The sequence below is a fragment of the Octopus bimaculoides genome, chromosome 4 (genome assembly GCF_001194135.2).
Source record: "Octopus bimaculoides isolate UCB-OBI-ISO-001 chromosome 4, ASM119413v2, whole genome shotgun sequence".
Taxonomy (NCBI): domain Eukaryota; kingdom Metazoa; phylum Mollusca; class Cephalopoda; order Octopoda; family Octopodidae; genus Octopus; species Octopus bimaculoides.
This window is the reverse complement of record NC_068984.1, coordinates 4,729,654-4,741,635: the sequence shown is the minus strand read 5'-3', so window position 1 is coordinate 4,741,635 and position 11,982 is coordinate 4,729,654. Positions and strand designations below refer to the sequence as shown.

At 37.7% G+C, this 11,982-nt stretch overlaps 1 protein-coding gene across 1 annotated transcript in view; it reads right to left on the bottom strand.

The window, feature by feature from the left end:
* Positions 1-3,875: 3,875 nt before the first annotated feature.
* Positions 3,876-11,982, bottom strand: part of LOC106867335 (GRIP1-associated protein 1) — a 97,639-nt gene continuing 89,532 nt past the window's right edge. Inside the window, exons 27-28 of the mRNA XM_014912181.2 lie at positions 11,546-11,703; positions 3,876-6,064 (exon numbers count right to left, since the gene is read on the bottom strand). Of these exons, the coding sequence (XP_014767667.1) occupies positions 5,909-6,064; positions 11,546-11,703 (314 nt within the window). The 3' untranslated portion in view covers positions 3,876-5,908. The remainder of the gene's footprint in view (positions 6,065-11,545; positions 11,704-11,982) is intronic.

Genomic DNA, 11,982 nt, shown 5'->3' with positions numbered 1-11,982 from the left:
TTTTTTTTTTGATGGGGGGGTTAATGTAAGAGACCATATATGGAGACAAAGTAGAATTTGATGGACAGATGATATATCAGAAATTTGATGACCTGAGAAACCAAAGTGATGGCCAAGAAATTCTCGATCTTGGCAATAACCATAGGTACGACTACCAAAATGGTAGGTCGTATAAAGCAGTCACTGCTAATACTAAAATACTCAACAGTTCTATAAACATAACGCTTATGTGTGTGTGTGTAGGTGCATCCGAGCAAGTATAACTGTAGATAAGATGTTCCCTTCACTACCGTATAGATATGGGCTCGATCCCACAGCACGGAACATACTGGGATTTCAGTTCAAAATATTTTCAACGAGCTTAAAAGCCGTACTCCGTGCGGAGGGCTAATTGGGTCTGCTGCCCAAAACTAAAGCGCATGACTGAAATACAGCTATAATGATTATATGTCTTGGTGGTATTTGATCAGGGGTTAAAGATGGATGAGAATTAATTCTGTAATGCAATCATTCTATTGTTCCAGTCCCATGTTGAATTCCAACTGTTGGCCAATTTGTCCCAAAGTTCTTATCTCGATGTAAAATAACGAAGTGAATGTCATTCATCTTCCCTTGATCTCTGACGTCATCTGACAAACGCCAATCAAGATGGCATGAATCAGCCAAGCTTTACCTGCTAGAAATAGCAACCCAAATGCTTTTAAATCAGAATCAATGCTGGATGTTCAAGAACCAAATGAAGAGATTTTCAATCCTGGGATCATCCTGATTCCAAATAAGTATGATATGTCTGTGCAGATCAAATGTAGGCTGTGATACGGGGGTCCCAGACGGACAGACAGAATTTCGTTTTTATTTAGATATATTTATGTTATAATGAATATTTATTTTCTACTTTATCATATTGAGATATTTTACTGTTACATAATCTTCTTAATTTGCCCATTACCTACATTTTAATGTATATATACATATATAATATATATACACGTATATTTAATACTCTCATTCCCTACTCCTTATCCACTACTCACTATATCCATCTCTCAACGCTATCCAGTCTCTGCAGTTGTCACCTAGTCTTCCCTACTTCCCGTACTTGTCCCTCAACCTCAACACTCATTCATTCATTCATGATATACACGTCCTCACCCATCTCCCATCTTTCGCTTAATTCTCTTACAACCTCCACCCACCCACACTCCTGGTTCTATCCCTACTTACTTCTTCCCACCTAGTATCTTCAGGGTCCATACACACACCTAATCACCATTAGCTTTCCCCAGCTCCATCTCAATCACTCCTGCCTCTCTTCTAAAACGCAAGCAGCTATGTGACCCCTCTACAGCAAGGAACTTGTACTTCTCTTGACCCTTCTTTCATCTCATCTCTTATACCTTAAACCCTGCCGCCATCTGACGTAAATCCGCCTACTTTGCGGTTCATAACCTTACAAGCGACATGGCGACCTCACTACTATGGGTGCAAAAAAAGAACAGGACATAGGTACAGAAGATGCAAGTCCAACTCTCACAGGTAACCTTGAGGATCTTTTGAGCCTTTTTTTTTTTATCCAAGTAATATTTTAACGCAATATATTAATATTTACAGCTTTATCCATTTTGAGATTAAGTCTTAAAATGCTTTCATATTTCCCATAGCTTCTACATTTTCAGGAACCCTTTGGCATTTAAATCCATCCATATCTGGCCAAAATATATTCTACCTGCTTTATGCCCAAACTGGCCGAATTTGACCCCTCACACCTACTCTACAATAATGTAATTCTAAAACTAAACTACCACAGAAGCTACAAGATAATCCAGGATTAATTGAAAACAATGCGGATTAATAAGCTAATTACATTTGACAGGATAATCTGAAAGCTAAAGGGTGAACATAAAACATACTTGATATGTATGAACAGAGCAAAAGAGACCCATCACCACCACCACAAAAGTTACACTCTTTAGTTCAAAACATATCCCCAATATAATTACTGGTATTAGGTTTGTCACAATTTGTAAGTTTCCTAACAGCAGAGATCAAGGTCTCATAATATTGCAAAACTCATAAGGCAAACCCAGTTTCCAAGCTGTATAAGGGAGTGGGACTTCATCCCTTTCCTTGGAAGCAGGTGACCCGATAACAATCAAAGCACTGATTCCGAAACTAGCACACGTACAATTACCTGTGTGACTGGTTTGAAGAATGAGATCAACCCCCAACATCTGAGAAACACAAGCACATAACTGCCCTGCCTGGTAAAGCTACACCAACCGAGGTGCCATCTCCTATGAATAGAACAGGACTGTAGGGTCAGAAAGAAAAGTGCACAAGTCCTGAGCCAAATCGTTACTTTCAGTCTCTCTCTCTCTCTTTCTGAGAATGCATTGGACTGATTGGCCACAGTTGGACATACTGGGCACCGTCTTCCTCTCCCATGTGATATTGCCCTTCGTCATCGATGACAACAGATAAATTAATGAAAGTTTCGATAATGAGACAAATAGTTACTGTGATCAATTAATTTGAATAATTATCTGCTGTAATGTGTATTGTTGCAGCTTTTAGATTTTATAGTCGTCATTGTGAGGGGAGGTCACTTGAGGACATATTACAGAGTGACCAAAGCATTTCATGAATAAAGTATCTCTAACTCACAATATATTGATCTTGTATTTTTTTAAATGTAACAAAAACACTCACAAAAAATATTTAATAAACAAAAAATTTGTAAACAAACATTGATGGAGCTTATACTAAATAATATTTGACCTTCAGGAAGAATAGAGGTCAAAATATTTTGAAGTTCAATGGAAGGAATTGATATTGAAGAGAGTTTATGATTGAAGCAAAGACTATTGATTTCATCAGACTATTGAAATGATAAAAGTAATTCTTCCTTTATGGGATCAAAGGTGAAGAATTGCAAGACATTGCTCTCCTTGGTAAACCATTATTTATTGGTAAACTGAAGAAGACATCAAAGGGAAGTCCATGGTATGGAACCCTTTTGAATGTCTCTCAAATAATAAATAAAAAATAAAACTAATTTCAATTAATTGTTGGAAGCATATCTTTGTAAATAATAGTTTTTTTGCTTGGACACACACACACACACACACACACGTGTGTAGATCAAGTGTTGAAGGGAACAACACAGAAAGGCGTGTGGTAACAGTGGAGGTTAGGGTAAGGAAGCATTCTTTAGGCTGATCGCCTCAACATTAGAAAATGGAAGGGAAAATGGAAGTCATTTAGTGACAAGAATTTAGTAAAGTCAAAAATAATTTGAAAAGTCATGGATTTATTCTGTAAACAACAGACAATAACTGAACTTTGACAAAATTCCTGAAACCCCTGCTGGATCCAAGAATGTTCTGAGAACAGGTTTTTTTGGTCATTGGAAAGGAATTGAAGAAACCGGTTTCCAGTTTTCTTGCGAGAAAAGCAGAAACAAGATCAAAAGGTCATGAAGTTTACATTGAAAGAGATGCCTAGTTTATCATTTCGCCCAGTCACATGCCCACCACGACCGTCACCGTCAGAAATACTAACAAATAATATAATTGCTTGTTTGTCTTTTTTATTCTCTAAATTGATTTGTCAACCATCTACTCCATAATTAGATGTAGTACAGTCAAACTAAAGAAAAAAGAGACCATCAAAGAGCATCAATGGTGACCAAGCTGTACAGTGTGATGGGATGTAGTCTTGTTTAATGAGAACTTTTTACTTTCTCATGAATTGATAAAAAAAGGTTGCATCTTTACTGATTAAATGCACCAATTGGCCTATATATTTTGATGAGGCTTACATCTAAAGCAAAGTGTGCTACAAAAAGAAAAAAAATGCATTTACAACAAAACCAATCAAATTAAATAGCAAGTTTAATTTCTTCATAACAAACACATTTGTACAACAATAATTATTATGTCTAAAATAGGTTAATGGATCAACAACGTTTGGTTGAAAGGATCACCACGGACTTGAATGAGTGGTGGAGTGAATGACTTCCAATCAACTAAGTAGAGCAACAATGGACACAGAGCAACTAATAACAAATTCTTCAGACATTTCAATCTGGCTACAGAAACAATAATTGGAAATGAAAGGAGTTAGGATTTCTTATTTCCCAAGAAGTTTTATAAAAGATGACGTTTTGTCATTTGCTCGTTTTATTTATTTATTTTCCTTTTATCAATCACCAAAGTACATCATGTAACCAAGTGTCAGAACATTAGAGTTCACTCTCAAATTAAAGTACGAGAGATGTTTAGAAAAATGTGTCATCTAAAGAGAATACAACAAGAAAATGTTGGGGAGGTGGAGGTCAAAAAAGAGAATGACAAACCATTTACGACGCCAAGACATCATCTAAAAGGTATCTTTATATAAGTCTAATAATCTAAGATGTTTGGAAAATCCCAGCTAAAATTGATGAAATGAGGAGATTTAGTAAAATCTTGAATCAGTTCTCTAAGCAACCAAAATACATTTTTTTGGTTCAGTAATGATTCGGCCAGTAGCAGACATTTTAATGTCATGAAGGTTTCAAGAATGGAATGGTTGTTGACCTCTAACCTAATTTAGCTAACACCTACACTTTGTTTAGTCTTTCACCATAGGAAGCTACTGAGAAAGCTAACCATTAAATCTAGTTCGAGAGAGAAAGGACAGGTGGAGCAACAAGACTGGACAACTGAGGATGGGGGGAAACATCTGGCCCAGAGTCACAACACCTGACTCAACAAAGTTCAAGCTGTTATATAGGAGTCTTCTTGTTTACATTGCTGGGTGGCCCCCAAGCAGCTCATGTGTCACAGCGGAAGGGGCCGAAACACCAACAGAGCTGCTTCACAGCCTGACGAGATATGGAGACGGTGCTCAATAATACTTTCAGTAAACAATATCCTTAGATTTTGGCTCAAACAGAAAAATACCTTAATGGCTCATTATTATTATTATTATTATTGAGTGAGAGAGCAGTGAATGCCATCAAAGTGACACTGAGGTAAAATATACGAAGCCCAGTATACCCATCACGACTACCCATCTGATAAGGGTAGACGAGGCTCATGCATCACAACCATATGTGCGCGACATGGTGATCTCATATCATGATAAACAGCGCAGGACCTTACAGATGGAGCCCAGTTGGAATCTTCTTCAGGTCGAGTAGCCCATCCTGCTCAAAAGGTCCCTGAATAAGGTTTGTTTAAGGATGTTGAGCAAAACACCCATGTTTCCAAAAGTGAATTATTCAAACCCCAAAGAATTCCTCTTAACACATGGCTATGATGCTCCCCCACTTATTATTATTATTATTATTATTATTATTACTACTACTACTCCAATTGAATGGAAGATTCTCCTGAGATTTATAAACTTAGCTACATCTCACATACGTACGTATGTAATATACATATGTATGTATACATGTGTGTATGTACGTATGTATATGCGTATGTATATACATGTGTGCACAGGCTAATACACATACATACCTACATATATTATTGAAGTGTGTGTGTGTGTGTGTGTGTGTGTGTGTGTGTGTGTGTGTGTAACACAGAAAGAGGTAAATTTTTTTGCCAACATGTAATGTAGACATAACGTGTGTGTGTGTGTGTGTGTGGGGGTGTAATCAGCTAACATTATGATGCAATATCCACACTAGCGATATGTACAGAACGTTTTATATATATATATACATAACAAAACTCTATGAAATGTATGTACAAAGAAAATAGGGGGAGGTGCTACTGTTGTTTTTGCTATATATATTTATATATATACACATGTGTGGTTGGTTGGTTGGTGTTGAAATATTTTGACATTTGTAAAAGTAGGAAAGAAATTTTGTGTGTGTGTGTTTGTGTGTGTGTGTACATGGTTTTCAGCTTCATTGGGCTAATATTGCACTGGGACAGCTATTCAGATGTGACGATGGCTCGGTGAGGGGTAAACTGGCGTCACCACCCAAATCTGTCGTCGGTGATGAAACCAAAGATGAGGTTTTCGATAATCGGACTACTTCTTGGGACAAAGTCTCCAGGTCCTGCAAAACAAAGGAAAATAAAATCATAAGTAAAATAGAAACAGTATCAAATGGATTGTGGAGGAATAACAGGGACAACATTGTGAGAAGTTGAGTGGCCAAGAAGCATGCCATGCTGCCAGGTTCAATCCCTCTGCACAGTACCTTGGGAGAATGTCTTCTACTATAGGCCCAGTCTGCCCAATGCCTTAGGAGAAAATTTGGTAGATGGAAACTGTGTAGAAGCCCGTTGTGTGTGATTGTCTCTCCACCACTACTTAACAACCAGTGTTGAAGTGCTTGCCTTCCCATAACTTAGAGGTTCAGCAAAAGATTTGTTTGTGTAAAACCCTTCGAAGTGATGCCCCAGCATGGCCACATTCCAATGACTGGAGCAAGCAAAAGATATGCTACATGGATTATGGGAAATAATGTAGCATAGTGACGTATAGAACAGTGATCGACAATATCTGATAGTTTAATGGTATGCCACATGAATTATGAGAGCAGAGAATAAATTAGGGGTAACGAAGAAAAGAAAATAAACACAAGGGAATATTAATTTGTATTTTAACGATAACAGTAAATTAATTATAAATTATTAATGAATATAAAATGAAGACATCGATTTAAACGAGTCAAAACATTGCGTCTGGGTAAAGGTAGATAACTCTGTTTCTTCTTTAGACAATTGTCCGAGCAAGAAACGAGATCAGATTTTATTGTGGTCCCACTTAGCTGATACAAGTGGGGGAAAAAACAGGTCGAAAGAGGGTATTTCTTTGAGGAGCTCATATCTTCAAGCCCTGGCTTGAAGATATGAGCTCCTCAAAAAATTCATATCCAAATATTAAAATGTTTACAACTATTCCACATGTGTCATTAGATTGACAACAACACACAAAGCGCGACGGGTCACGATCGTGGCCGTCAGGCACAGGTAGACAGACCACAATCGTGGCCCAGATAGATGCATTTAATTTATGCACGTTTGTTGGGGTCTAATGTCACTCAAACACTCCAATATCCACCAGAATTCAAGAGGACTAATAGTTCAACTGATGACCCTTCAGATGATGTAAAACTTGCTACGTTTATATACTAAGAAGATATTTTAACTATTTTTTGTTTTTCATGTGTGCATGGTAGTCTCATTTTCATAGAAATTTTCTCAGCAGTCCAGGCTATGTAAGTGCAAATTCCAACGCTTTATGGGTTAATATTAACTCTACTTAAAACAACTAAAAACTGATATTGATATCAATAAAATATGCAACATGGACATACACTAACATATTGCCAACGGTCTCGGTCATTTGTCATTACCTCCATGAGGTCCAACGCTCGAAAGATGCTTTTTACGTGCCACTGGCACAGGTACCACTTACGTGACACCAACAATGGCCACAACTATGATTTCACTTGGCTTGACAGGTCTTCTCAAGCACAGCATATTGCCAAAGATCTCAATCACTAATCGTTACCTCTATGAGGCCCAACGTTCGAAGATCATGCTTCACCACCTCGTCCCAAAGAAATAAATGATTATCTTATGAAATGCATTAGCTTACTGCTGTTTCTGCTACAGGATGTAGTGGACTCATAGTTAAGTGCCTGAATAATACCTTATAGGTTCATCAGAACCTCAAATAAAATAAAAAGTGTATATAAACTCTCTATATATATCAGCATTGATCTTCTCATACGCCTAAATGTAATTTTTTTCCCAAATAAACTGCACCTCAAATTCAAGGCTCAGATGGAGCTATAAAGTGTTACTCAAGCACTCAAACTGAAAGAAGCCCATTGTGTGTGTGTGTGTGTGTGTGTGTGTGTGAGTGTCATCACCACTTAACAACCAGTGTTGGTGTGTTTATGTCCTTGTAACTTAGTGGTTTGACAAAAGAGAATGATAGAATGAGTTCCAGGCTTACAAAAAAAAATTAAAAGTAATGAAACCAATTCATTCATCTAAAAAGTCCAGGAGGCAGTGCTCCAGCATGGCTTCAGTCTATTGACTGAAACAAGTGAAAGATAAAAGATATCCTACATAGTCAAACAAATTGCTAGAAACAGCAGCCAAACTTCTGTCTTGAAAAAGACATTAGATGACAGTCTTAGACACATAATGCCCAAGAATAAGATGAGATGGTCATAGCTGGAACGATACTGGACAAAGACCTGTCCAATCAACACCATCAAGGATTCAGTTAATTCCTTAACGAAGCAAAAGTACTAATTACATGATAGATTTAGGAGACAAATATTTGTTATTTGCTCCACCAGTAACTTCTTGTTGACCTCATTAATTCCCTGTGTCACTCAATTCACTAATTCATTAACAACATCACATGATTGCTCGTTAACACAAACATTGCTAATTAGAACATTAATAATGCAATATTCCTTCAGGTTGTGAGTTGACATAATTTACAATGCAAACGAGCTGTAGAGTTTAGAATTAGCATATTAGCATATGCATTGTTAAAATGCTAATTAGCAACAATAACATTAGTAATATGCAAAGTACGACTGTAGCATCATGATAAATTACTAATTAGCATATTAGTAATGTAATATCTTTTACAGGATGTTAATTAAAATTTCAAGTGGTGGTGGAGTGGGGGAGAATACTGACGGTTACAAAGTTAGTGGGTGAGGTTGAACAAATCAACCCCAGCATATTACTGTTACTCAAGTTTATCGTTCTTTGGAAGGATGAATAAAAAACTCAACACCAGAGGGATTTGAACTCAGAATGTAAAGTGATGCAACAAAATACCACAAGGCACTTTTATCACCACACTACCACCACCACACACACGTCTTGCAAGTATTTGGTAACCCTATCAGTGTTGATGCCACTTAAAAGCACCCAGTCCACCCTGTAAAATGGTTGGTGTTTGGAAGGGCATCCAGCTGTAAAAACCCTGCCAAAACAGACACAAAAGCCTGATGCAAGCTTCTGCCTCACTGGCTCTTGTGAAACAGTCCGACCCATGCTAGCATGGAAGGCAAACGTTAAACAATGATGATATATATATATAAAATTAGTGTACATTTAAACACAAAAGAGGTGACCCTTAGTAGGCAGCCTTACATGCTAGAAGGAGCAGTCAAAACATCCAAAACCACATTTAAGAGCAATTTCGAAAGGGACAAAAAATAAAAACTTTTACCTTGTTTTTTTACAGCCATATCTAGGTTTCGAACTCTAATTGGCAAATAAAACAATTTGCTACATGAAGTTCTCATCAGTGAATACGATTTTAGTAATTTCGGAATCATGTGGTTGGTAAGCAAGCTATGTAACACACAGCCACTCCGGCGCCTATAGGTATATGGAGAGAGAGAAAGAGGCACAGACGTGGCTGGCAGAAAGAAGCTTGCTTCCCAATGGTTGCAGGTTCAGTCCCATTGTGTGGCACCTTAGGCAAGTGTTTTCTACTATAATTCCAGGTTAACCAAAGCTTTATGAGTGGATTTGGTAGATTGGTAGATGGAAACTGAAAGAAGCTTGTTGTATATATATGTGTGTGTGTGTGTGTCTGTCTGTCTGTCTGTCTGTCTGTCTGTCCATCCCTCACTACAGCTTGACAACCAGTGTTGGTGTGTTTACATCCCTGCAACTTTGCAGTTTGGCAAAAAAAGATTGATAAAATAAGTTCCCAGTTTAAAAAACAAATAAGCACTTGGACTCAGGCATTTGACTAAAAATTCGTCGAGGTGGTGCTCCAGCATGGCCACAGTCTAACAACTGAAGAAAGTAAAAGATAAGCATATGTAGCTTGTAATCTGGTTGCCATGGAATTGAGGAGTTTCCTCGACAGATGTCCTGATTATCTCAGGATCGAAGGAGTACTGCCTAGAAACCTCGGAATGAAGAAGTTGTGTCCGCAGAGTAAGACGTAAACACCAAACCTGTAAGTCCTACATTCTTGGCCCCTTCATGTTGAGTATCATATTTCTATACCCTGGAGATATCCTCACAGCAATATCATATAGTTAACCAGGTTTTTTTTGTATCAGTGATACTATATCAAAGACAAGCACAATAAACCAATGAAAACACAAAAAAGAAATGTAGAAAGAAGGAAAACAAAACTCACAAATATAAACCATAATAGCATATTGGCAATATAATATCGTTATAATTGCATTATTAATCTGCATATTAACAATGTAACAGCAAGGAAGTTTGCTAATCAAGCAGAGCGACAGGATTAAATTTTCATTGCAATTACAAGCATGACGTTAAAACAAGCAACAATAATGAATAAGAGAGGTTAAAATTAAAATAGACGTTTATCACTAGATTGGTTCGTTAAATGGAGATGGAATTGAGAGATTTGAAATGTTTGGATAAAACAAAAGGTCTGGTTCTGCAGAATATTCCGCTGGGCATTTTTTTTACATTTTATTGAAAATAAATGAAAAATTATGTTTGTCCTCTAATTTATTTTTAGAGATGAAATCGTTGACGTCAGAAACAAATTGGAACATTGGACCTAATTTATGGATCGGAAGTTCATATCTGTATTGTGGAAGGAGTTTTTTATTGGGCCCCTGATTGTCGGTTCAAGAAGTTCGCTTTGCAGTTGTGACATCGGGGTCAGTCCCACCGTGCGGTAACTTGAGCAAGGGTATTCTATTCTACTACAAATCCCAGATCACTCAATGCTTTCAGAGTGGATTTGGTAGAGAGAAACTGCAGCACAGAACCATGTGTCACATGCGAATTGTGTGTGTGTGTGTATGCATGTTTGTGTGTGTGTAAGTGTACGTGTGCATGTTTATGCATGTGCACATGTGTGTACATGTTTGTGTGGGTGTGTGTGCCAATGTGTGCATGCATGCATGTTTGTGTGCATGTATGTGTGCGTGCATTTGTGTGTGCACGTTTGTGTGTGTGTGTGTGTATGTGTTTGTCTGTGTGTGTGTGTGTGTGTGTGTGTGTGTGAGTGTAATTAGCACCATATGTGTGTGTGTGTGTGTGCATGTACATGTGTGTATTTGTGAATACCAATGTAAAGTGGTATTTTGAGTTACATCCCTTTGTGTCAAATAAGCAGTTAACTTCGCCATTGAATAAACAGATATCAATAAAATAAATGCTAAAACAAGTGCTGAGGTGGGTGGGGTCATATCTCGTTGTTTAACGTCTGCTTTCCATGCTGCATGGGTTGGACAGTTTGACTGAGGACTGGTGAACAAGATGGCTGCACCAGGCTCCAATCTGATTTGGCAGAGTTTCTACGGCTGGATGCCCTTCCTAACGCCAACCACTCCAAGAGAGTAGGGGGTGCTTTTTACGTGCCACCAGTACGAGGGCCAGTCAGGTGGTACTGGCATCGGCCATGCTTGAAAGGTGCTTTTTATGTGCCACCGGCACAGGAGCCAGTCAGATGGCTTGACTAAAACGCCTTGATGCCCCAGTATGGGCACATGTAACCAGTAAAAGACTACACACAAAGGGAGACATAATCGCACAAAAGCTCTCACCTTTTGCAGGTGCATATTCTTGGTCAAGGTCTCTTCCAGCATCCTCTGTAACTTGCGGTTCATTTCTTTCATATTCACATCTCCACGATTCACCAATTCCAGAACTTTCTTCAGGGACGATTTCTCTTCAGTAGACTTATGGTGGCTTGCTATACCATCTGGAGAGGAGAAAGAAACAACAAAGCTAGTAGTAGTAGTAGTAGTAGTGGTGGTGGTGGTGGTGGTGGTAGTAGTAGTAGTGGTATAAATGTTTATCAATACAGGATTCCATTATAGAGACAATACTTTTGTGAAACGATCGTAAGATGCTTTAAAAACTTAATTTTAAACTGTCATTTATTATTATATATTTATACTTATAGATATTTTCATATATATATATATATATATATATATATAAGTATTTTTAATACAATAATTATTATACACATGTATAT